General features: G+C 37.4%; 2 protein-coding genes across 4 annotated transcripts; both read left to right on the top strand.

Moving 5' to 3' along the window:
• marveld2b (MARVEL domain containing 2b) lies at positions 1 to 7831 on the top strand. 2 transcript variants are annotated; one of them, XM_014978039.2, is made up of 7 exons: positions 1 to 115; positions 774 to 2017; positions 3472 to 3507; positions 3592 to 3767; positions 5887 to 6058; positions 6142 to 6192; positions 6474 to 7831. In XM_014978039.2, exons 2-7 carry the CDS (start codon positions 791 to 793, stop codon positions 6573 to 6575), a joined length of 1764 nt encoding a protein of 587 aa, XP_014833525.2. In that variant the 5' UTR covers positions 1 to 115; positions 774 to 790; the 3' UTR covers positions 6576 to 7831. The 2 variants fall into 2 exon arrangements, with proteins under 2 accessions (XP_014833525.2, XP_014833526.2); XM_014978040.2 differs by having other exon boundaries at positions 26 to 111.
• A 2475-nt stretch (positions 7832 to 10306) lies between these two features.
• oclnb (occludin b) lies at positions 10307 to 27957 on the top strand. Of its 2 annotated transcripts, none has more exons than XM_088009171.1 (9): positions 10307 to 10457; positions 12709 to 12814; positions 15060 to 15735; positions 18756 to 18917; positions 22169 to 22284; positions 22479 to 22580; positions 24300 to 24471; positions 25056 to 25097; positions 27204 to 27957. In XM_088009171.1, exons 1-9 carry the CDS (start codon positions 10376 to 10378, stop codon positions 27300 to 27302), a joined length of 1557 nt encoding a protein of 518 aa, XP_087865297.1. In that variant the 5' UTR covers positions 10307 to 10375; the 3' UTR covers positions 27303 to 27957. The 2 variants fall into 2 exon arrangements, with proteins under 2 accessions (XP_087865297.1, XP_087865298.1); XM_088009172.1 differs by having other exon boundaries at positions 10319 to 10457; positions 12713 to 12814.
• Positions 27958 to 27963: the final 6 nt, after the last annotated feature.

Genomic DNA, 27963 nt, shown 5'->3' with positions numbered 1-27963 from the left:
TGGGAACAGCTGCCCCTCCCTCAGCTCATACTGATGCCTTTTCCCCCAATCAGAGACACAGCCACAAGCACCACAGCTGTTGCACTCTGAGGAATAAACGGAGAATTATCAGTAGGTAAGCTGCGTTTTTAATGACTTTACTAACAGTAGTAATCAGAGATGTTTACCAGTGTGAGACAAAAGACAGGTCACATTTCATCAGCCATGTTAAGTCTGTTTGTAAATAGTGAAACTAGCATTTAAGGTCACATTCCCAGAGGTCTGACTGGCTGTTGTTAGTGAGTTTCCAAACTCGGGAATTTCACAGTCTAAGGTAGAGAAACATTTTGGTCCCTCTGAACTCCATGATTCTTGGATAGAAACGTCTGGAAAGTCTTGGGCTATCCAGGCACATACTATTTTCTTACTATACAGAGCTGAACAATAATATTAAGTAATTCACATCCAAATGTTGGAAGCTGCCTGGCCTCATGTCTGCCTTGTCATCTTTCCATTTTTTGTGAACATCTAATAGTGTCTTGTCTTAACACTTGGATAGTGAATTATCACTATCCAAGTGTTATTATCCATGTTTCAGAAAAAAAACCTAAAGTCACATCAAAGTATCATATCTTTAAATTAAAGGCAATGTAAGGAAAAATACATACATGATTTCAAGGATTTGTTTCAAAAATGCAATGCTAATTCAATTTAAGTTTGAATAAAAAAATATTAATTTGTAAAGCAGCTCTTGGTTCAGTGGTAAGTTATGTTTTCTATGTGTTTGCTTTCAGAAGGAGTTCAGGTTGTGATGTCCGCATCTAGGTTTGACCGTGTGAGAGAAATGCCTCTCTATGACCAGGTCCCAGTGGGTCCTGGATGGAGGGACACTGAACTGCCCCTTCTCCCACCCCCACCACCACTACATGTGACTGTGCCAGCAGTCAGCTTAGATCCCCTCCCCCCTCCTCCCCTACCTGAGCAGCCAGCTGTGGGGCCTGAATCTTTCTATCCCTCCAGTGATGAGGAACCAGCTGAGGGGGACTGTGAAGCAATGGACATCAAGCCAGTTCGTCGCTTTATTCCCGATTCTGTTAAAAAACTTTTCCGGTTCAACAGTGGGAACAGAAGCAGCCAGGGGTGGTCTGTTACTTCTTCTACACAACCTCACTCCTCTGCCCCATCAGCCAGTAAGAATACCACCTGCCACACCACAACTGGAGTCCCCTGCTCACCACCCAACTCTGCCCCTCCATCTCCTTCACTTCCTGGCTCCTATCGGGACCCCTACGGTGGGTCAGTGGGGGGTTATACCTCTCAAAAGGAGAAAGATGGATTGATGCTGGGTGCTGAAGCTATGGACTTGGGTTCTGCAGTCCACAGTAATCTCTCAGCCCAGACCTACCAGGAGCGGGTGGAGGAGTACCATCAGCGCTATGCCTACATGAAGTCTTGGGCTGGCCTACTCAGGATCTTGGGTTGTGTGCAGTTGCTACTTGGAGCTGCTGTGTTCGCATGTGTCTGTGCTTATGTGCACAAGGATAATGAATGGTTTAATATGTATGGATACTCCCAGCCACAGATGTATGGAGGTCTTGGTGGGGGGGCTTCAGCATATGGAAATGGGGGCAGTACCTACACAGGTCCCAAAACACCTTTTGTTCTTCTAGTGGCAGGGATAGCATGGATAGTGACTGTAATCCTTGTTGTTCTTGGTATGACTCTGTACTACAGAGCCATTCTTCTTGATTCCTCTTGGTGGCCACTGACAGAGTGCTCTATCAACTTTGTACTGGCAGTGCTGTATATGGCAGCAGGGATAGTGTATGTAAGAGACACAACCAGAGGAGGACTATGCAACATGCCCATCTTCAATAATGGAGTCAATGGTGCATTTTGTCGCACAGAGGCTGGCCAAACAGCAGCCATAGTCTTCCTGTTCCTCACCATGGTGCTCTACTTTATCAGTGCAGGAGTTTGTCTGAAGCTGTGGAGGCACGAAGCAGCCAGGATGAGAAAGGAGGTGCTGGCACAGGAGGTCTGACCCAAACATCTCTCTTCACCTTCATGAATAAATGTTTAATCTCAGTTAGTAGTTTGATATACATGGTTGAGTTATAATCCACCTCCATGTGTACATAAGAAAGCTGCTTTAAAACAGTCAGCTGTTTTAAAGCAGCTTTTAAAGCTTTAAAACAGCTTTAAAACAGTTATTGAATTGTTTGCTACTCTAGACATGTGGCAAACATCTAAATCAATTGAATTGATCATGAAAAGTTGTAAGGTACCAGAACTACTACCCTAGATTACAGAGTCAGAAGGGTTGCAAAAACAGGATTCTTTTACTTGTAGGTGTTCATGCTATTTAAAATACTAGAAAGAAACAAACAGGAAAAAAGCAGGAGTGATGTAATTGTTTTTCATCAAGCTCCCCACATCCCTCACCATACAGCCTGTCCTACATCACAAGAAGTGAATTACACTGCTCAAAAAAATAAAGGGAACACTCAAATAACACATCCTAGATCTGAATGAATGAAATATTCTCATTGAATACTTTGTTCTGTACAAAGTTGAATGTGCTGACAACAAAATCACACAAAAATCATCAATGGAAATCAAATTTATTAACCAATGGAGGCCTGGATTTGGAGCCACACACAAAATTAAAGTGAAATGTTCCCTTTATTTTTTTGAGCAGTATACATACATTTCTGGTGTACATTAAAAATAACAAAAGTTGTGTTGTGGTGCATGGCGCATAAAATAAATAAATAACAGACACCTCTGAATTAAGCAACTTTGGGCACTGCAAACTCCTATAAGTCTGTAACTATCTTTGAATCATTTCAAGTTTTAAGCTAACATATTTTCAAGGACTTTTTCTTCACCGTATGGGAAAGTCTTTTTGGCATGCTTGTTTGTGGCTCTAATTGAAAATTACTACATACATTTTTCTGCCGAATATATTTCTAATATATTATTAATACATTTTTGAAATTCTGAGTGCTCTGAATCTTTCTTGAGTCCTAAGAGTTTGAATTCAACTGAATTAAATTCACTTCAGTATAACTTTATTCAAGTTATTTACTAAGCACTGTTTTATCTTTCTCCTCACCACCATCTCTTGTTAACTTGAATGTTTGTTTATCTCGTTATTGACTGATTGATGAAGCAATTCAACTGTTGTGTCTGCCTCTGCTCTGAACCATTGTCGCTGATATAGCATCAAAGAGCTTAAGTAATCATTGGTTTGTGTTTGACTCTGTCCACATCAGCTTTATTTTTACCACACACATATTTTTAGCCACAATATATACAGACCCTTTCCACAAACTTAGAATGTCATGGAAACATTGCATAATCCCCATAATTCCATTCAAAATATTAAACTTTCATAGGTTATAGTCAGGGTCCACAGTTATATATATGGTCATAGCTATTTATGTAGTTAAAATAGCTAATGTCCTGTAATGTTTTCAACAATTTTAGATGAAAACCACTGGATCATCCATTCCACTGTCTGTAGTAAGTATGACGAGTTTTATTTATTTCCCACCATGCTGCATAGACGTCTTCACAGTATGTTGTACTAAATGTTTACTGCTGCAGCTGGATTCAGCCTCAAGAGCCTCAGAGACACCTCTTCCTACCATTCAGCCTGACATCATGAATGCTCCAAACAATCCTGGATCTGCTCCTCTCATGGCAGCAGAACCAGAGATTCTTCGAGGTCACATACCATCTGGATATATCCCCAAACCTGTCATCATAGCAGATTATGTTGCGTGAGTGATCTATTCCATTTTCCAATATGTGTCCTTAAATCTGTTGATGTAAGGACTTAACATCTTTTTATGATGCAATTTTCTGTTATCTCTTTGAGGTGCCCCTTTTGCATTTCTTATGTATATTTGAAAAGGTTTCAAAACAAATAAGCCTCTAAGTTCTTGTGTTTCAATATTGCTGAGTTGAAAGAACCATCTGGAGTAAAACTTAAGTGCAGGTGACCAGAGCGCCCAGGATTTTGTAGATCATTACATATGATTTTCTCTTTCCTGGGGTATATATACATTTGACAGGAGCTAATTTCTCTAGGTAATATTGTATTGGGAAAGACAAGAAAACATACTAATTAAGTAAGGCAGAGGTGTCCTGTATCAGGTAATGGATGCAATTTAATTGTTGTTTTCCTTACTAGACTATGCATACAGTAAAAATAAAATAAAAATTGACACTAACTGAAGCAGTGAACTGGATGCTAATTGACGTAACATTTCTAAAGCTCAGCTTTAGAAAACTTCAACATAAAATGGCGTAGCTGTGTCACCAAGAATCAATAATAATTAGACTCAGAATTTTAACGCCTAAATTTTGGTTTTAGTAGATTTTAAGGCATTGAAGAATTTAACACATACAAAAGTTCCAAGCGAGAACCTTTGTATTTGTGTGTTTTCAGACTTCAAAACCATTTAAATTACAAAAAGGCACCCGTCAGGGCTGTCCTCTTAGCCCCCTGCTATTTGATCTGGCCATAGAGCCCCTGGCCATTGCACTTAAGACCAGTAAAGAGATATCTGGCATTTGGAGGAATGACATGGAACATAAAGAGTCACTTTATGCAGATGACCTTTTACTTTTTATTTCCAAACCATCAACCTCACTGCCTTTTGCTCTTGACATATTTAGCCAATTCGGTCAGATTTCTGGGTATAAGTTGAACCTTACCAAAAGTGAAATTTTCCCCATAGGCAATAAAGCTAATTTGTCAGATTTTGCTCATCTGCTGCTCAGAATTGAAAGACAAAAACTCACATACCTTGGTATCACAGTGACAAAAAAAACATAAAAACCTGTTCAAAGAGAATTTGATTCAACTGTTGAACCAAGTGAAGGGATCCCTTAGAAAGTGGACACCCTTTTCCATGTCCCTTGTGGGACGTATCAATTCAATTAAAATGAATATACTACCCAAATTTCTATACCTCTTTCAGGCATTACTTATCTTTATTTCTAATACTTTTTTAATGACCTGGACTCGATTTTTTCATCCTTCATTTGGCAGGGTCCACAGGTCACATTTCTAAAAAAGTATTTTTTCAAAAAAGTTCCATGAATGATCAGGAGGTCTTGAAACACATGAAAGCTGAATAGATGTAATAAAACTTTGCACATATCTGAATAATAATAATAAATAATAACACGTTTCATTTATAGGCACTTTTCTTGACAGTCAATAATGAATGAAAAACCTAAATAACAAAATAAAAACAATAAATATCTTTATTCTAAATGCCCATGCCTATTTATTCAAAGACTTAGCAGCCAAAAGGATTTTTGAATTCTAAAATATGTTGTTGATATATGATTTTTTATTAATTGGGATTCATTTAATGACAGACCTTGCAATTCACGCAATTAATTTTTTTTAATTGAGTCCCACCACTAATAATAACCACTAGAAATCCAAACAGATATATCTTCTATATGTTCACGTTTGAACTGCTGACACTGTGCCATTTATTCCAAAGTATCTGCTGTATGTTCTAAAAGCTCTCCCTGCCCTATTATGTCAGCAGATCAACTTCAATAGTGTAGGTTCAGGGCTCCCTATGACAGGGCTGTCTGAAACGTGCTTTACTCATGATTATCTTAGGATGGGAATTAGCCATAATCATCATGCTCAAGATCATCAATCCCTAGTAGCTGTTTAAGGAACAAACATGTAATACATACAAATGAAAATATATATATTTACCTAAAAATGTTCTGCTCTTCATATTTCTTTAAAACCACAAACCTGCTAATGTTATTTGTTTTTATTGGAAACTATACTAATGGAATTATTGAACCTGAAACAAAATTTATTTGTCTCTGTTTACACCTTGATGTGTGATGCCTTTTCAGAAAGTATCCCAGCATCCTGTCGGATGAGGAGAGGGACCAGTATAAGGCTGTCTTCAATGACCAGTATGCTGAATACAGAGAGCTTCATGCTGAAGTCCAGATCATGGCTAAGAAGTTTGAAGAGATGGATGAGATGATGCAGAATCTCTCCTCGAGGCCCTCAAGTCAAATGGTACACCTCCCACTCAGTCACTATAGACAAAACTGGACATAGACAAAATGCTTCTGCCCATTAATCCTTTCATTTTCTTTCAGGAGAAAGAACGGATTAGTAGCATCTTATCAGAATATCAAAGGAAGAAAGCTGTGAGTACATGTAAAAACAGATTTATAGCCAATTCGTTGCCACACTTATTATGATCAAGTCTTTTCACGCTCCAATATTTATATGGCTCCAGTTGACAATAAATATCATCTGAGGGGACATAATAAGACAAATAAAGATTTGATTGAACTTATCAATGTTAACATTTCTATAGTCTACAAACCATACTTAGCTGCAACATCATAAGCGTTCTATTCTTTAATTACGTGAAGAGTTGTTTCTGACACTGATTAATTTCCTCTTCTACTCATTTTCTTGTCAGGACCCAACCTATTTGGAAAAAAGGGAACGTTGTGAGTATCTAAAAAGCAAGCTATCCCACATCAAACTGAAGATTCAGGAGTACAACAATACCATGGACTAGGGTGTGAGAAACATTCATGTCTGTAGTCACTTTCTTTAAAAATACTTTGTTGTATAAAAGACCAATTAAAGTTAATAACTTGTATCTGCTCATTGCTGTGCTGGGCCATTGTATTAGCCTGCTTGAAAGATTCCCATCATATAGATGTGTGCTTCAGGAATGGAAACATGGATCGATTTCATTTGAACCTGTGTCTGTACTAACACATGGAATGGTGTATTCAGCAAAGCGTGGGCAAGGCTACACTGAGGAAAACATTTTATGTGGATGTAAAATACACATAAACATAACTTGTTGTTCATTGAACACAGATACATCCGGGATCTTAACTTCACGTCTGCTTGACGATGAACACACAAAGGTCAATGTTCACTTTTAATCAGAATACAGAAAGAAAAGAAAATGCAGTCTGTCAGATATAAATGTAGAAATGAACACATCCTTATCAGTTCAACAGTGATTTAAATCTAACCTTAAGAACACACGTCACCATGTCAACATCAATGAACAAACAAACAGAACAGAAAGATTACAAAAAATTAAGTACACTGCTGAAACTCTGGAAATGTTCAAACCATGCAAACGCCTATAATTTCTTACTACCATGAATGTTTTTGCAGCTGTGTTTTATGGTGAAGCAGCTCATCTGTTGTATTATATAGTGTAATATAATGCCTTTTCAAACACTGAACCAAACCCTGTGGTGTAGTTCTGCAGACTACAGATCAGGACTGATGCAAAATGTGAGATTTCTCCTGTTTTCAGTGCTACTGTTAACTTTACTTTTAAATTGTATATGTGTGTATTTTGTGTCAGATGTGGTTTGTTTTATAATCTAGTGGGTTGTTTTATAAGAACTCTACTTTGTCCCTGTTTTTCTTTGACAGCAATGCTGTAAGGACTGTGTGTCAGTCCAGCCACTTAAGGCAGTCAGCAGGCACCTATTAATTTATCAATTTATTTAATATGTACAAACACAAATGTAGAAAGATATGTTTGTAAAATTGTAACTTTAAATTATTTATTAAGAAACAAAAGTTCTTTATTTTTAAGGTGCATTCCAAACTTTGCTCTGTAATTCACCTACCTTTTATCTATGTTGAGCTGCTTCAATGGCACTCAAAACATACAGAGGTTTGGGAAATTGACCACTAACTGATCATTTTCCAGTTGTGGGGTTTTGTACTGTTCCCATTGCATCAGCATTGCCATTGGGATTTTTGTCAAGTTGAAAATAAAACTCCACTAACAATTTACTTCCAAGATTGCATGGTTATTTAAAACCTAATGGTATTTTTCTTGATTTGTATTTGATGGAATATAAATAATAGATAGAAATTAGGCTGGAGATCACAATGGCTCACAGATTACTGTACACACACACATGCACACAAACTGACCTCTTTTCTTGCACTATAACAAGTAAACCTAAAGTTTTGAATATATTTCTTCATAAAATTTAAAATCTCAGATTAAATGTCTGATACTTTTATCTTTTTCAGATTAGTTAAGTCTTGAGACTTTATTTGATTCTATGTAATGTTGCTATACACCTCGTTTGAACATAAGATTGTATGACTTAATGGAATTTATTTTGTAAAAATAAAGGTTAAATAAATAATAAAAAAGCTAAATTTCTTGGTTGACAAGAAATGTAGACTAGCCCACCTTCCTAGTGTTGTAAGCATCTTAAAAATAGATTTTTTTATGCATTAACGTGGTCATGGTGATCTGAGATTCTTGAAAAAGAAGTCATTGTCCAAAGGAAATATTATAAATGCCTTTGCTTCTTCTTCGTCTTATTTATTAATTTATTATTGTTATTATCTTTTTTTATTTTAATTTTTTCACCACTTTAAGAGGTATAATACGGAGCCCTCCAGAGGACATGGGGAATTTTTTTTCTTTTGCGTTCCCTCGCAATAATCTACTGATCATAATTGACACTATACGCCTTTTTTACGGTGGAAGCCGTACTTTCTGCTTTAATACAAGCTTATAAGGTTTTTCCATGGACTATTGAGTTATTATCGCGGGTAATAAGTCATCTGATTGTGTCTCTATTGTGTTCGTGTCTGAATGGTTTAAAGGGCTGCTTTCAGTGCCGTTCCATCTGAGCCTCAATAGACAAAAACATGCAGTAAATAAATTGATTTTCAATCAGTTTTTTGCACCAAAGTGTTAATAATAATAAACACATTTTCACTGAGGCTCTGTAAGAGCCATATGAATGAAATAAGTAATTATTGATATAACAGGAGCAGCGGCTTTGACACCTGTTGGTGTGGCAGTGATGTGGCAGTGACGTCATCAAGTATGAATGGGAAGGTGACGCTGCTGGCTCTGTGTGTATGAGGAAGCGGGTGAAAGTTTGGAGCATGATAATAAAAAATTAAATAAATCGATAATTGTGACAGAACAAAGAGGTTTGGAGTTGATTGATACACGGACAGATGAGATTCTCTGAGTTAACCCAGTGGGGCCCTCTACCACCATTAGTTTGCTATGTTTTATAATAATACAACGTGTTTATTATTATTAATGCATTGGTGCAAAAAACTGATTGAAAATTGATTTATTTACTGCATGTTTATATATGTTGAGGCTAAGATGGAAGGGCACTGAAAGCAACACTTTAAACCATTCAGACTATGAACCCAATAGAGACACAATCAGATGACTTATTACCCTGTGATAATATGGAGTGAAAATAGTCTCAAAATATCTATTTTCACTCCGTAAGATAATAACTCATAAATAGTCCATGGAAAAACCTTACATAAGTTTGTATTAAAGCATAAAGTACGGCGGCCATCGTAAGAAAGGCTTACAGGATTCAATAATGCCGCATGAACTGATCAGTAGATTATTGCAAGGGAACGCAAAAGAAAAAAAAATCCCCATATCCCTGGAGGGCTCCGTAGTATAAAAAGTATTTCTGGTAGGAATAAAAATTATTTGACGTTGGGACTTTAGCAGGAGAAAATTTTTCTTTCTGTGAAACTTTTTTTTAAAATGTGCTGTGCAGAAACTGCAGAAAATTATTTTGTAGTTTTTTTCTGTTAAAAAAATGGTTCAAACTGTGTGGCTCATGGTGTGTGGACTCTAAAAGTTGTAGATGTTGTCAAACGTGTGTCTGAACTGCTCTCAAAATGGCCGTCTAAGTTTTTTTTTTCTTTCCATAAAAACCTGAACGGCCGGTTTTGTCAGTTGGGGACAGTTGTTCTCCTTGTAGGTTTCGCAATGCTTAACTTCGCTGCCCCCCCGCAGACCCGGAAGGTCTTTTTTCTCAGATTACTAGTAATAAGTTGTCTCTGTTTTAGGTTATATAAATATTCGTTTTAGTATTTAAATCACCTATAGCGTTTATTAATTCTGGAATGAATACAATCGCTGCGTACTTTGGTAAGTTTAAAAATCATGACTAAAAATAAAAATTCCTTCATATTCAGAGTAAAACTGTTGTGTGACCTTGTCTGTTCTAAAAGTCTTGACAATTTTGTGGACATAATGTGCTGTTCATTTCAACGAGCTAAAATTAAGACTAGTTTTCCGACTGAAACTAGTCAGAAAAATAAAAGCTGAGACAGAAGAAGCTTTCCTGGAGTGGGAAGCGCAGCTACTGGGAACTGTAGAGGAGCACACCTTTTCCTTTTATTTGGACTGACAGTGTTATGACTATCTTTATTAACACCTGTTGTGGAGTGAGGACAGGATAGTCCTGTGTGGCATCAGATCACGTGATGCAAGCGCACCTGTAGAGGCCAGGTTTGGAGTACCTGAGCGCTGGGCGTGGATGGATGTTGGTTTGCGACTGCGCATATTTGGCTTGTTATTCTTGGACGACGCCACTCTGTTGTTCAGGATCAACTTTATCACAAGGTGGGTCATTTTTTAATCTTACTGTGATGATTTGATGACCAAAAGTATTCTAATTAAGGCATAGCTTATTTCAATTGATTACTTAAACAGTTTCCGGGGTTTTTTTCTTTAATTTTTTTTTTTTACTGAGGCCTGTGAATTTTCGCCTGAAGTCAGTCCATTGTTAGCCACACTTTTTAATGCGACTCGGTTACAAGGTAGCAGAAAAACTAGTTTGCTATTCTTTCAGTAATAGTGTCAGCTGAACTTTAGCCATCGCATCACGGAGTCCCTTGAAAAGTTTATTTTAGCCTGTGCTCTATAAAAGAAACCTACTGTGTATTTCATGTAATCCAGCGTAACAGACCTATCTCTGTTACTTTTCTGAATGACAGCATCTGTAGGCAACATTTATTTAGTTTTAAGCAATTTCTTTAACCGCAGCCATGTTCGGGTCCAAACAGCAGCCTTTCCTTTGTGCTCTTGAGCAAGGTCAATATTTGGAAGGGGCCATTCATCAGACTGCTTCATTCACTTGCCAAACACAAATAGAAACTTTATCATAAATCTTTATCGTAACAGCTCTAAAATTTAAATGGACATGCATTTAAAAAAAATTACTGTATGTAAAGTTCATCTGTAAATTACAATGCATTAAGAAAGTATTCACACCCATTCACTTCTTCACACCTCCATGGTATAATGCTACCATATGCTTCAAAGTGGGGGTGGTGTTAACCATGTGATTTATAGCTGTTTATGTCCTTAAATGACACCTGGAGTTCAGGCCCAAAAGATCTAGTTTGGTTTCACCAGACCAGAGAATTTTGTTTTTCCTGGTCTAACAATTTCTGAAGTGTGTTTTCAGAGGTCATAAATGCGACATTAGTGAAATGGGTTAACAATGTTTGACCTTACAGATCTGGGCTGTCAAACACTAGTTTTAGAGGGCTTGTGTCCTGAAACTATTAGATGTGTCTCTGCTTCAACATGCTTGAATCAAATAATAAGGTGATTAGCAGGACTCTGTACAACTTGATTGGATGATGAGTTCATCCAGCAATCCAATTCTGGCTGTGTTTTACCTGGGACATATTTAAGAGTTGCAGGATACAATATCTTGAGGACTGGAGGTTGACAAGCTGGTTCTAGATTTTTCTGTTATCTCCACAAGTTAACACCATATGTTGCCATTGGGGTTTTGGCCAACTGACCAAAACCCTTCTTCCTTGAATACTTAGTTGCTCAGGCAGTAGTCAGATCTAACTTCTTATATTTGCAGTCTTTTTGGGATGCTTAGTGCTTTCAAGATCTTTTGTATCCTTCTACACATTTGTCCTCTGGCAAATATGCTCTCATATGTCTACAGATAATGCGTTTGACTTCATTATTTAGTTTCTGTTGTGATATGACAACCTCTGTACTACAAGTCACATTGTAGTACTGAATGATGTTTCTACAATGTTTTTCATTGGTCATTCTGAAAAGTATTTTTAATGTACATTGTCTGCTTTTATAGAAAACTCTACTCAAAATAACTTAAGAATAATCCAATTCAGTTCATTTATATAGCGCCAATCCAATTCACAATAAATGTCTCAAGTGCTGTACAAAAAATCCCATTTCAATTCAATGACGTACATTCCAAATGAATGTTATCAAACAATACAATGTGTTCAAGTAATTATTAAAAATAGATTAAAAAGTTTCTATCAGGAAGAAACCTCCAGCAGAATCAGAACCGGGCTTAGTACAAGCGCCTATCTGCCATGACAGACTGGGGTTTGAGAAGACAGAGCAGAATGCACAAGATTTAAAATTGTTTTCAATGTTCATGAAAGTACAAAGTTAACAGCAGGAGAGGGAGAATGGTTAGTTAATGACAGGGTTATCTCAGTCGATGCCATCCTCCAGGAAGGAATTGCAACCTACTACATACATAACTGAGAAAACAAAAGTTAACAGTTGAAATAACCATAAATAATTCAGATTGGAGTAGAAGAAGAAAAAGAGAATTTGAAAAGAGTAAAGCACTGAATACTTTCTGAATAAACTATAGTGCTTGTTATTTTTAATTATCAGCCCCTGAAGATGAGCAACTTAGTGTATTTTAATAGGCAAAAAAGAAAAAAAATCAAAAGAGAAGTTGAATAAAATACCTTCAACATGAACCTTAATGGTTGTTAGTTCCCTGTAGCATTGAATGTCAGTTCTTATGAATAGCAAAAGGTTACCTCAGGTCTTATACAAACATTTGCTCTGTTTCCTCAAGTCAGGAGGATTGTTCTTTTTTCTAAGAAGTTTGAGATCCAGAATCATTCCAGGATGCCAAGCCACCGGCACAGCAACCATCTGTACCCACCAAGTGGAAGTAAACAGTGAGTCGTCACACTTTTACCTCATTCTATTTCTTTGCTATTTTTAGGTCTGAGCATCATACATCACACATTTCTTTCCCATTGTAAATGGGTCAACTTTTAATATCTTTTTAAACTTGCAGTTAAAATCAGATGTTTACCTACACAGAATAAAAAGACACATGTAATCTTGTTTTAGGTTGGTTAGAATTACCAGAATATTTTGCTAAATGCCAGAAACTTTAACATTTTTTTGTAGATTTATTTTTTAATTTTTTGTTCCTTTCTTTTGAATTCACAAGTTTATATGAACTTGGTCAGTACCAGAGATAACTGTCTTTTAAACTGAATGACTTGTGTCAAACCTTTTGAGTTTCCTTTCACTAGCATCTCAGTTTACTAGAATTTTGGCCCATTCCTCCTAATAGAACTGATATAACTTACACGTTTATAGGCTGCCTCACGAACACAATCCTGTCCAGATTTACCTACAACTACTCCATAGGACTGAGATTAGGGCTGCACTAAAACATGAACTTTGTTATCCTGAAGCCACTTTATAGCTATTTTGTCTGAATGCTATAAGGTTATTTTTCTTTTGGAAGATCAATCTGCACCCAACCTTTAACTTCATGACTGACTTTCTTTTCAAGTCAGTGTGTCTAATACCACACACAACAATAGAAAATCTTAACTAAAACAGCTTGAGTTGTGGAATGTGTGGTGTCCAGTTGCACATCAGAAGCAACCACACACAAACTGATTTCACTCACCAGCATTCAGATGTCAGACAGTAAATCCCACAAAACTTCTCGAGATCAAACGTGAGTTCAACATCACATGCTGTGAGATTGGGCCAAGACAACCCAACAAGTTGAATATCCCCAATTTTAGATCGGAGCAGTCCTGGCGTTCATCTTATCCTAAGGGCTATCCAGATAACACCTATTATGCAAAAAGAAAAAAAAAGAAACCAGGAATGGCTCAAGCACTGTTTTTACACCACTGTAGGTGAATCCCAATTTACCTCCAAGCAGAACTTCATCTACATCCAACTAGCACCAAAAATCTGATCTTAAGTTGGTGACCGATTCAAGAGACAGCCTACACCTCTGACGCATCCAGATGAATGTTAAATTGTAATTTAACATTAACATAAGCTGTTGTTAACTTGAGTGACATTCTTTATTTCAGCATGTCTTGCATACAGAAAAATATCCATATACAGTGTATTTTCCTGGAAAATGTTTCTCCATCTTGTTTTCTCAGCTAACCATAAATAAAATTGCTTTTGTAAAATTGTGACAATACCTGCAAAAACATTTTTAGAATTAACTATGATATTCAGTAAACTATTGATGCTAAATTGAAATTAATTCTCTATAGTTTTATCTAGAATATTTAATTCAGATATGACTTTGTATAATTTTTATCAATCAAATTGATGGAATTTTTATGGAACCATGTGAGAGGTTAATAACATGTAGGTAAAATTTATATGGGTGCTGTCTGGCTTATTGCTGTTTACTTTAACAGTCCATGGCATGTAAATCACCTGCATCACATTTTTATGCTGCACTGCTTGTTACTGCTTTCAACCACTGACTGGGCTTTCAATACAATGTTATGTTGTATCCAGTCAGGCTTTAAAAATCTCTCAAGGTAAATAATATTAAAGCAACAAATTAAAATGCTATCTTAAATGACTCCATCAGCTAAACCAGAGGTCTCTCAAATTGCAGTCCTGAGTCCCACAACCTTTTGATGTGCCCCTTGTCCTACATACTTGAATTAAATTTGTAAACTGCGTCACTAGCATGCAGTCTAGTTCTACAGAGCTGAACTAATATTGGAGCCAGGTGTGCTGAGGCAGAGAAACATCAAAAAGTTGCAGGAGGCCAGCCCTTCAGGACTGGAGTTTAAAACCAGTGAGCTAAACACAAGCTCTTAAAATCATAGGAATGTCAAACTATACTACTTCTAGTATACATTTTCACATGCTAAAACATGGTACACTGTTTCATATAATTCTGTCATGGCTAAAGCAGAACTATGGTAAATATTTTTCCTGTTAGTGTTGCTTCCAACATGCCAAAATCAATTATTGGGATGTTGCTTTTGAGAGGTAATCAAAGTTTGCTATTGGTGAAACATTTACTGCAAATATTCTCTGTACTAGTCTTACTATTTGGCCTTATTGTTTGAATCTGACCTACTGTGACATTCATATCTTGACAAAAGCTTGTCTACTCTCTTCTGTTGACAGCAAACATAGGCACAGTGAGCCCATGTCAAACCCAACCTTCTCCTACTATAAAGCAGACAAGAACATTCAATTCTATCGCTGGACTTCCCCCCCAGGTGCGATGAAGATACTGTGCATTATCATCGTCATCATGTGTGTGGCCATCTTTGCATGTGTGGCCTCAACTCTGGCATGGGACTATGACATGAGTGTCATGGGAGGTGGAACTGGCCTGATGCCGGGTTTAACCGGTGGATACGGCAGCAGCTACAGTGGCACATACAGTGGCACATACAGCGGCACTTACGGTGCTGGTCTTGGTGGCAATTCCGGCAGCTATGGCTATGGAGGAACACAAATTGACCCCAAATCTGGCAAAGGCTTTATCATTGCTATTGCAGCCATTACTTTCATAGCCACACTGATCATATTTATCTTGGTGATTTCAAGGCAAAATGCAGCCCAGTCTTCAAAGTTCTACCTAGCATCCATTATTATCTGTGCCATTTTAGCATTTTTGATGCTTATTTCCACCATCGTCTACCTGGTGTCAGTGAACCCAACTGCACAATCCTCAGGGTCTATGTTATACAACCAGATGATCCAGTTATGTGCACAATACCAGACACAGACTCAGGCCCAGGGTATCTTCATCAACCAGTACCTTTACCATTACTGTGTGGTGGAGCCCCAAGAGGTGAGTTAAATTATTTTAATGCAATTACTTTTGAGACTGTGAGAGCAGTGCACAAGCTTTGTGAAATTGTTTTCATTTTGAAAATGTATGAGTATGTTTTGTGTACAGGTAAAAGGAAAAAAAAATGTGTGTAAATCCAAGCATCGTAAATTCAGTACAAATCTTACTGGACCTAGATTAAATAATTCTAATTTTAGGATGAATACAGGATTATTAAATTTCAGGTGAAGCAACATTTGTATAAATGAAGAATTATTTATCTTCTATTTCCAACCATTGGATATTAGCAAATTTATTCCTGTTTCATATATAATCATAAACTTTGAGAGCTCTTAATTTATATTATTTATCCTTGATGTTGGTAGTAGTTCAATTTTACACATGTGACCCAGGCAACATTCAACTTCTCTGGTCACACAATGCTATTTTTATTTACATCTTGTGTAGGGGTTTGTTTTAGCTTTAATAAATGGTACATTTAGTATGTTGATGGTAAACACAATCAATTACATTCATTGGCTGTTGTTGGAATTTTATGTGATCCCTCACAATAAGACTACATGGGTTTGACTAATGTGCTGAATGTGATGGACAACTGTCCATTGTATGTTACATTATGTTGGCGTACAGTAACTACACAGCAAATTTGGAAGTGTTCCATCAACTCCTACAGAGTTAAATTCAACACTTTGAAAGTGTCTATATTGGTCCACTCTGGATGGTGTAGAAGTTACACTTTTGAAAGTGTTATTTGTGATAGAGTTGAATCAACACTCACAGTAGTTGAAATCAAACACACTTTCAGTGTTAATCTACCCAACACTAGTGTATAATGTCAAAGTTAACACTATGAATGTGTTAATCTAACACAGAACGGTGTAAAGTATATATTAACATAGAAATCTGAGTTTTGAAATACTACTGGCAGAGTATGCTGTGGTGGCGTAGGGGTTAAGCACAACCCACATATGAAGGCTCTAGTTTTCAATGCAGCTGTCGTGGGTTCGCTTCCCGGTCTTCCTCTTCTCTCATTACTCACTTTTTTTTGTCAATTTACTACCAAATAAAAGCCACTAGAGCAATCAAAACCTTTTTTTCCCCAGAAACTATTGGCCATCAATAATCCCCAAATTCATTTTACAAGACATTAGATGCCACATTAGATGCTACAAAAACACCATCACCAGTTGCAGTATGTTATCTACTTTTATTTCAAAACATCAAACACTGACAACGATATACAACAAAGGTCATTCATTCATGGTGCTTTGCACTGAAGGTGAAGTGTGCTTTGAAAGTTCATTGGAAGTGGCCATGAACGATCTTGTGATCACTGATGGTGAAGTGTCTTTGGTGCTGCTCTTGTTTTCACCAACATGAAGGAGGAAGACTTCCAGCCTGGAAGGAAAAACAAGAAATATAGCAGAAACATTAGGATAATAAATAAATATTTTAAAAAGTAGAGTGAGCAAAACTAATCAGACTCACCTGTGTGTGTTGCCATCATATTCATTCACATTACTCTGCCCACCTGGTTTACAAGATAAAGCATAAAAAGTCAGAAATAATTACTAAAGAAATTAGTCATCTTATAGAAACATTTTTGGACAGCATTAAAAGTCGTGCCAACCTGTCTGAAGAAATGTGTTGAAGTCATCATAACAGGCTTCAGTCACCAACATGACACACTAACAAAGAAAAAACATTTTGGCAGTTTTTAGATGTGCCACAGGTACAAAACACCAGAGTCAAGTGGCTTAATTGCCTTCTCATTGTGTAGATATGTTCTCCAGAGTCCTGCTAATCACCTAATTATTGTATTCAGGTGTGGTGCAGCAGCGGCACATCTAAATGTTGCAGGTCAGTGGCCCTCCAGGACTGGAGTTTGACACCTGTGGCATAGATCAAGCCAATGGTCCAGCACAGTCACTCCCCTAATTTGCAGTCTACAGCCAAAAACTTAAAGAAAATGACCCCGCAGCTAAATAATGTTAACTCAAATGGCCCCCAGATTTTCCTGACAGTTTTAATGTTTGGTTAAGATAATGAACAGTCGTATATACCGTGATATCCAAACAAATAAACGTACGTTAAGCAAACTATGTATATGAATCAATACTCTTGCATGAACGGAAAAATAATACCTCCATAAAAAATAGTCAAAAACTTGATCATTTTAACATGGAACTTACCTTGTTATAATAAGCTCCAGACGCCATACTTCTGCCTCCACTCCTCGGGCAAACATGTGACGCAGTAGCGAATCAAGACTGCGTCGGCCGGGGGGCGGGGCTAATGACCGGGCCCAAATAATAAACCTCATGATAATTTAACCTTACAACATAGACATGCCCGCAACAGCGGAGCTAACAAGTTTCATCACCACAGAGAGCGACTATGTCATTCTGAAATCCATCTGACTTGAAGTACAACAAACCAAGAGAAGAGCAGAAACATCAGGCTACTGGTCACTAATGATGACCAGTAGCTGTCTGATACTGGTCAAATAGCTATGACTGTCTGATGTTGATTTCTAAATCAACACCAGACTGAGTGTTGATTTAGACTGTTGGAGTTAATTTAGAAATCAACACTGGACTGTATTGCTTTTTGTTTAACTCTTTGGAACTCTTTAGTGAGTGTTAGGGAAACTAACACTCACTAACATTTATGTTGTTGAATTAACTCTGTATTTTTAAAATACAACACTTGCACTGGAAATCTGACACTTCCGAATTTGCTGTGTACTTTCTTTGCCAATACAAGTAAATTAAGCATTTCTTTAACTTGCAAATTTAGTTATGAACAAATCCAGGCTACATTCAGAATTATTCATCTTGTAAAAGGTTCAAGGATTTTATGTTGAAAATGTTTTTTTTTTCTTCCAACTAACCCTTTAAGTATGCAGTGAGAGATTTGAGTCTTCAGATCTGAGCCTTATTTGGAGCATGACGGAATTGACTATGCTTGTAGCTAGATGTAATTTCAGCTCACTGATATTGGAAACTTTTGTCCTGCAGGCCATAGCAATTGTCTTGGGCTTTCTGGTCGTTGTTGGCCTCATCATCTTACTGGTGTTTGCTGTCAAGACTCGCTCACTGATCCACCGCTGGGGCCAAGACCGAATTCTCTGGGAGGAAGTGAAGATTAACTCTGCTCCCCACAACAGTGTTGGAGAGTGGGTAAGTAGGAATGGGATAGAGTTTGTTAATCTAAAAACAGATCACTTTACCTAAAATGTTATTTTCTGCTCAATTTTAACTGCAAACTCTTAGGAAAATTTTTAAAAAAGGTGAAAGGTTAGATAAGTTTTAATTGTAACCTGCTGGCTTTATTTCTTTGTGTATTGATGTAATACGATGTTGATATGTGTAACTCTTAAACTGTGATCAGGATCAATAGACAACTTCAATATTAAGTGGAGAAATTGCAGCATGTATCTCAAAACCAATTAGAGTCCTGAACCTACCTGTAAAGGGATATTTACTTTTCCTTTGCTGATCAAAACTTTACCCGTCGTACTGTTTTTCTCAATTTCTTTTCTAGAATATATTTATTTTGATAACAGTTTAGACATCATCAATAGCAGCACACACAAGTTTCAGCTGTTTTTTCACACACTGCTGCCCTGCAGGTAACATTTGAACCTCAGTAGATACAATAACGCTGAGTAAAGCTTTATATAGTCAGTAATAGTCTATGTACTGCAGTGGTGTTCCCAGTCTTTACTGATTTCTATCAAAGGTGATCCCAGCAAGGAATAGTGATAAACAGATTTATTTTGTGAAGCCTGAAGACATTGGTTCTGATAGTGAAAAAGCATAGTGCACACAATATATATATTTTATGGCTCAGACAGCCAGGAGACAGACAGGAGAGTAGTTGTATAGTAAAGTAGGTAATGAAAGCGGGGGGAGACATCTGTGTCAAGGATGAAGGCTTATGTGGGTTGTGCTCTACCCCTGTGCCACCACAGCATCCCGGCGTAATACAAGCTTTTGTTTGTCAAGTATAGTCCATGGAGGTTCTAATTAAAATGATCTGCTGCTAACATCTCATTGCAAGATTTTACAGCACATCTTGGTGGGGGTCTAGAACCCTCCATGCCTTGATGTAGCAAAGGAAACCAATACTGGGCTGGTTGTAATGTTGGTCACGATTAGGCCTGTCATGATAACAAATTTTGCTGAGCGATTAATTGTCTAAAAAATTATTGTGATAAACGATAATATTGTTTATAGTAATATAAATACCTTTTGACACTCATTTCATGGAAATGACTAATAATGCATGTGATTTCCTGCCATAGCTAGATACACTTTATTTTCAAAAGAACACAACACTGTGTTCTTTTGTTGTTTAGTTTATTTATAACTAAATAAACTAAACAACCAAAAACAAAAATAAAATGGATTCTCAGTCTCCATTAACAAAAAATGTACTTGAATAAAAACTAAACAACATGAAGCCAAAGTGGAAATAAATACTGCATTCAACCAAGAGTGCAGATTATGAAGTCTGTATATTATATTGACCTTCAGTAATCACTAGATTTAAATAGAGAAGATGGGCACATCCGACCACCTAATGCTGTAGTTCACACTACACGATTTTTTGCCCCTATTTTCCCCTTACGACAATCTTAGAACGTTGGCCGATCTAAGATTGTCGCTGGTGATTTCGTAACCGATCATCATGTAGTGTGATTTAGATCCTCCTGATCTAAATCAGGGGTTTTCCCCGACTGGGAGCTTAATGCAGCCTGTTGAATGTGACAGGTAGCCAATCAGAACGTGCAGATTCTCCTTGTGCTTTCTGAGGGGAAATTACGGTGGGGAATCCCAAACAGCTGACCCGAAGTCCAGTGGACATTGGAGATAATATGTGGAAACAACAATATTATTTATTCAACATTTCGTACAAAGAAGATAGAAATGACAAGGGGAGGAGTTGGAGCCAAATTGCTACCGCAGTTGATAAACCCGGTAACTTTTCAGCTTTTCTTCGTTAACGTGACAAAAATAGGTTATAATGATTTTCATTCAGTCAGGACTTTACGTTGACTCTAGCCACATGGGTCACAGGTATATTCTAGTAAAGCATTGATTAATGCCTGGTTTTAAAATAAATTAACTGGACTTGTAGCCATTATTTTGTGCCCAGGTGGCTGGACACCACACGGCACGAGAACCCAATCGAACCATTATACCGGATTTCTGTCGGCTAATGTGTGGTCTCAGGTTTTGAAAATGGGCCGACAGTCGGCCGACAACTTGTGTAGTGTGCGCTGGACATTACACTAAGGAAATGAGGAAGGGAAGGTCAGTGGAGAGCACCGGAGGCGAGACTTTTTTCATTCAGTGTCATCAACAGAAAGAAAAAAAGACAGGAAGAGACGATAAAGCCAATAATAAAAATTAAGTCGATAGGTTTAATTTATCGTGCGATTAATTGATTTATAGTTTATCGCAACAGGCCTAGTCACGATTAGATCTACATTTATTTAAATTTTAAATGAATCAAGTATTCCCTTAAGTTGTTTCATAACATATTACTCTTATTTATTGATGTTATATATCCAAAGGCTCCAAGTTTCAAAAATTATGTTTTTATGTAAGGTGGTGAAGAAGAGATTAGGGGTTATTTTGGCAGAGGCTACATATGTTTTGTTTTATGCGAAGGAAACTGTTTTGTAAGTTTTTCAACCCTTTCTTAATGAACTACGAGAAAGGGTTGGATGGTTTCATTTGCAGTTTCTGGGTGTGGTCTGTTGAGCCATTGTTAGTTTCAGGATGATGTCCTGAAACTCAAGAGAGGTGTTGAGCACAAAGCAGAATTGGAATGAGCTTTTATGTCAAAGTTTGATTCCAATGATGAGAAATTAGGAACATTAGTAACTATGTCTGAACAGCCTTTAAAAATTAAAGTTTTCAAATTAAAGTCCTCCAGAAGAACATTCAGTGGACAGTTTTAGAGACTTAAAGACAACACTGTCAGACTTCCTGTTGATGGCAGTGATGGTATCTGTCGCATTCAGACATGCAGGAAAGAGTGGAGGAACTGGTCGGACTGGGTACATGGCTCATCCACCCACAGAGTTTGTCATAAGAGAAAACAGGTTACCTTAGGATAAAAAGAAACTCAGTAGAAGTCAAGAAGCAGACTTCTGGAATAAGAGACTCAAAGAAGTAGAAAAAACTAATGATGTCTGTCTGTCACTGTCTCCATTTTTCTCTCTGTATTTTTCTCTCTTGCAAGCTGATGATAAACAGATTTAAAGATGCATTTAAAGAAAGTAGAAACATTCAATATGATGATGAAATAATCACTTGATGGGTTTTGTGAGGGGTAATGGAATTCTATTTAGATTAGATGAATTATATGTTTGAGCTTCTGAATTTACATTGACATTAACTCAATTATCCCACTTCAGGTGAAGAATGTGTCAGGTGAACCAGAGATGTTGGTCCGAGACCCTAATGATAGAGTTGGGGGTTCAAGAGAGTATCTGGACAAGCTCGACTACAGCAAGCCTCTCTACCTACCAGGGTAACTTAGTTATTCAAGACCAATTCTGCCTGGGGAGATCAATTCTTTTTAATCCCTTTTCCAATTAGGCCTATTGTAATTCTCTGTAGAATGCAGAGGACTATATACTGAAAAACTGCCACTGAATGTGTTGCAGCACTGTAAAAATGGTTTGGCTCATACAAAAACCTAAAGATCCTCACTCTTGTTTTCAGAGACTCCGACATAAGCAGTTTTGCAGGAGGCTATAAATCCAGGCTGAAGGAATATGATGCTGGGTTTGAGTCTGGAGATGACTTGGAAGAAGATTTCAGTGTGTGAGTGACTTTTTTTTTAATTTTATATATATATATATATATATCTATAAATCTCCATCCATTTTCTTCCACTTATCTGGGGTCGGGTTGTGGGGGGTAGCAGTTTAAGAAGGGAGGTCCAGACTTCCCTCTCCCCAGCCACTTGTTCCAGCTCCTCCGCGGGAACCCCAATGCTTTCCCAGGCCAGCCAAGAGACATAGTCCCTCCAGTGTGTCCTGGGTCTTCCCCGGGCCCTCCTCCCAGTGGGACGTGCCCAGAACACCTCACCAGGGAGGTGTCCAGGAGGCATCCTGACCAGATGCCCGAGCCTCAACTGGCTCCTCTCAACGTGAAGGAGCAGAAGCTCTACTCTGAGTCCCTCCCGGATGACCGGAGGAAACCCATTTCTGCTGCTTGAATCTGCAACCTCGTTCTTTCGGTCATGACCCAAAGCTCATGACCATATTGAGCTTTTGGGTCTGCGCCAATCAGGCCTGTCGATCTCCCTTCTTCCCTCATTCGTGAACAAGATCCCCAGATACTTAAACTCCTCCACTTGGGGCAGGACACACCCCCCGACCCGGAGAAGGCACTCTATTGTTTTCTGGCTTAAGATCATGGCCTCAGATTTGTAGGCACTGATCCTCATCCTGGCTGCTTCACACTCGGCTGTGAACCGCTCCATATACTGCTGAGATCTACAGTTGAGGTGGGAGAGTCTGTCCATAGGACAGCAATCAGTGGTACACTGCACAAATCTGGCCTTTAAGGAAGAGTGGCAAGAAGAAAGCCATTTCTTAAAGATATCCATAAAAAGTCTAGTTTAAAGTTTGCCACAAGCCACCTGGGAGACACAGCAAACATGGAAGGAGCTCTGGTCAGATGAAACCAAAATCAAACTTTTTGGCCAGAATGCAAAACGATACGTTTGGCGCAAAAGCAACACAGCTCATCACCCTGAACACTCCATCCCCACTGTCAACATGGTGGTGGCAGCATCATGGTTTGGGCCTGCTTTTCTTCAGCAGGGACAGGGAAGATGGACGGAGCCAAATACAGGACCATTCTGGAAGAAAACCTGTTGGAGTCTGCAAAAGACCTGAGACTGGGACTGAGATTTATCTTCCATCAAGACAATGATCCCAAACATAAAGCAAAATCTACAACGGAATGGTTCACAAATAAACGTATCCAGATGTTAGAATGGCCAAGTCAAAGTCCAGACCTGAATCCAATCAAGGATTTGTGGAAAAAGCTGAAAACTGCCTTTCACAAGAGCTCTCCGTTCAACCTCACTGAGCTCCAGCTGTTTTGCAAAGAAGAATGGACAAGAATTTCAGTCTCTCCATGTGCAAAACTGATAGACACAAATCCCAAGCGACTTGCAGCTGTAATTACATCAAAAGGTGGTGCTACAAAGTATTAATGCAATAGGGCCAAATAATATTGCACGCCCCCCTTTGCAGTTTTTTATTTGTTAAAAAAGTTTAAAATATCCAATAAATTTTGTTCCACCTCACGACTGTGTTCCACTTCTAGTTGATTCTTCTAAAAATAACAAAAATTTTAGATCACTGTCTGTGTTGTCCCATGAAAAGATATACTCAAATATTTGCAGAAATGTGAAGGTGTACTCACTTTTGTGATGCATTATATATATATATATATATATATATATATATATATATATATATATATATGTATATCTGTGTGTGTGAAATTGTATCTTGCTGTTTACAGTTTATTTCCACCCATTATGGATGAGCAAGAGCGTCTAAGCTACAAAAGAGAATTTGACCGAGACCATCTTGAATACAAGAGCCTACAGGCTGGGATGGATGGTTTAAACCAGAACCTAGCTGACCTGGAAGGAGACTTGGACAGGCTCCCTGAGGGGAGCCCACAGTATCTGGTGAGGAGATTCAATAAATTAAGATATTATTGAAAAGTAAATTTATTTCGGTGACTGAATTCACAAAGTGAAACACGTTTAGCTTAATCCCACACAGATTGAGGTTTTGAAGCCTTTTTTTCTGTTATGATGACATTGTGCTTACAGCTACTGAAAACGTGATGTCTATGGCTAGAATATCACATCAGACCAATGAAATCCATTTTCATACATAATTTTTTAAACATACTTTTAATCTGACAAGTGGGTCTCATCAGAGTGCAAATTACAGTGCTGGTACTGCATACCAGTACTGATTATGTCACACATTCCTGGCTGTCTGGTTTGGATTTATTAGATTTTTTTCTTTGTCAGTTTCATAATATGCTGGAGTGAGTTAGGTGGGGAACTAGAAGCTTGTGTTTGTGTTTATTTTCTATTTCTATTATACAATAATGCAATGGTTTTATAGCTGCAATAATAATAAATTGGAGTGGTGATGGAGTAGCCATCTGTCTTCTTTTTTACATAATCAAAGATGTGTATGAATCTTGAATAATATGTTTCTATATTGTGACACTAACAATGAATTGGTCTTACTACAGGATGTCTTGAATGAATACACTCAAGTCAAAAGCTTCAAGAAGGTAAGGTTAGCCAGGCTGTGAACTCTGATAATAAATATGAAGTGGACTATGGACTTTTCCACCACTAAAGACTACTTTGGACCACCATGTGTTAAAGTAACTCAACTTTAACAGCTTGTGTTAAAGTAAGTTACTACTTTAAAACAGTAGCCTACTTTAAAAACTTAAAGTAAGCTACTGTGGCTGTGTGAGTAGAGTAGTCATCTTGTGATCAGAAGGTTGTTGGTTCAATTCCAGCTTCCTCCAGCCACATGTTGATGTGCCCTTGGGTGAGGCACCTAACCCCAATTGGTGTATAAATGTGTGAGTGCAAATGGGTAAATGTGACTCTAGTGTAAAGTGCTTTGAGTGGTCAAAATGATCAGAAAAGCACTGGTCAATGGTCCATTGACCATTTAAAATACCAGAATTTGCACAGAACTTACTTTTGGCTGTCTAATGACACATTTAAAATATTAAATCATGTCTTATGATCAACTAAACAGTACTTCAGTAGACTCTTTACTGAATACTTTCTGTACTTGCTTATTTAAAAACTTAACATGTTGAAGTTATACTATGATTTGAGTATAATTTTGGGTACTCTAACCAATCTCTGTAAATAAATGATTGCACTATTGATTTATTATTATTATTATTATTTATATATTTTATTTATTTATTTATTTATTTATTTATTTATTTATTTATTTATTTATACCAAAAGCAGCCATAAAATAAAGGTGGGCACCCTACCATGGAAGGCATCCTTTATTTTCTTTTCTGAAAGGTGAAACCCTAGATGAAGGTAGTATCCAGTGTGCTACCGACGTTAACTTTGTTGGCCTTCATTATCGCCGTTTGTTGCAGTATCCTGAGGTGAAAAAGCTGCTTAACAACAGGGTTTTCCAATTACCTCAGTCAACACATAAGCCTCCCATAAGCATTCCCAAAAGATAAAAATCTAAAGGATCACTGGACAAAGCAAGTACAGAGAACAGATGGCTTCCCACTCCATCTTCCTTACTGTGTAGCAATAATTTTACTGCACGAAAGTCTCAAAAGTGTTAAATATTTTTAAAAACAAGATTATCCATAATAATGAAAATAGAGGGATTATTTGTTTTCAAATGCAGTGGATGCACATGCAACCTGACTGTAGAAAGAGCCAGCCTGCCTTTAAACTGTCACCAGTTGACATGGTAATGTCTTGCTGTTTTAATATTAGCCAGCATGTTGTCAGTATACTACAACTGTTTATGACGGCATGATGAAATAAGTTATGCTACCAAATTGACATTAGTTAATGAGATACGTCTTGACGACTCAAACATGTCACATCCAGATGAGTGGATAAATGACAAAAAAATGCCCCAACCTTCAGTGGCCGGACATTACTCACTAGGAATAGTAAAGCAATTTTGTTCACGGTAAGGTCAATGAAATGTGTTAGGTCCCTCTAAAAGCGAGATAAACGTAACCATGGTGAGGAAGGTTGCAGATATAAACCCTTAATAGGGTTTTCCTAAAATTGTAAATTTTCATGAAAAATGGAATTCATATTTAGCATGTAAAGGATGAAGCCACAGTAGTTCATCTTTTTAAATGATGTCTTGGTTTAATTAATTCAGACTCTAAATCCTTTGGTCTTCATTTGAATGGTGGAGGGAAGGACAGAGAGGACCACACAGGGTTAGATGATAGTTAATGTCATGTTTATTTATATATGTAACATTAAAAAAAACATTTCACTAAAGTGCTTTGGAATTATGCTAAAAATAAGATATTAACTAGAAAAAAATTGTAATAAAAATAAGCACAACGCTGAAGCTTTGTATTTGGGAGGGTCAGGAGATGACCTGCTCCTGCGGTCAGAGAAGAGCTACTCTTCATTTAGCCGAGGACAAGCACTGTATCAGCAGTTGTATGAATCAGCAGCTCATTGTAAAGCACTGGGCACAACCTAAACACCTTAATCTGTTCTATAAATCTTGTTACAGAGCGGGCAATTCAATTTATTTTTTTTTTAAACCAGAGATATTTCAAAGTTGAACTTGGCTTTGTCTCGGACATGTCAACTCAGGTTGAAAAGTTTAGTGAAAAGTTTGTATGTTCTTTTCTTGTCAGTCCCCAGATTACCAGATGAAGAAGAGGAGATGTAAATATCTGAAATCCAAACTGTCACACATCAAGACCAAAATCAGTGAATACGACCGCCGCCCCTGAACATTCTCCTGTGACTTACTTCAGTTGAAGCATATTATTTAATCTCTGAATGAAGGATGTCTTAACCAAGCCTGCCACTATATTCTCACCACAAGAAATGACTAAAAGAGTATAGTTTTGTATTTTTGCATTAAGAATACTTTCCAAATTCATTTGCTGTGTATAAAATCTATTGTATCTAGCTATTAATCTGCATCCATATATTGGCTTATTTTATTCACTTTAATGCCATCTTTCTTTCTACATGACATTCTAAAGCTAGCTTTTGTACACAGTAAAGTTTTAATGCATGAATTTGTTATCCATATTATATGATTGTTTTGGAATTTGAGATTAAATCTTTTTAGGTGTTTTTACAGTACTTTCTTTGGATACATGTCAATAATGGAGCAGCAGCTTGCTGGAAAATGAAGTTATACTTTGTGATTGTTGATGCATCTCTGGCCTATCAAGTGTTTTTCTTACTGTACTAAATTGAATTGCATTTGAACAACTACCATATGAATTTGATTTTGTTGTTGCTGGGGCGTTCTTTAATTGACACATCTCTAGGATTTTCATCTCTGCAACGTAAACGGCATTGTGCACAATAAAACGTCTTATTAATTTGTACTGGGAATTTTAAATAAAAATGTCATTAATGGGCTGTCACGGATCGGCG

This window comes from Poecilia mexicana, unplaced genomic scaffold (genome assembly GCF_051168715.1).
Source record: "Poecilia mexicana isolate PSO_F unplaced genomic scaffold, ASM5116871v1 scaffold_9, whole genome shotgun sequence".
In the NCBI taxonomy this organism is placed as follows: Eukaryota; Metazoa; Chordata; class Actinopteri; order Cyprinodontiformes; family Poeciliidae; genus Poecilia; species Poecilia mexicana.
Note: the sequence above shows the minus strand (reverse complement) of the source record. Positions and strands in the feature narration are given on the sequence as shown.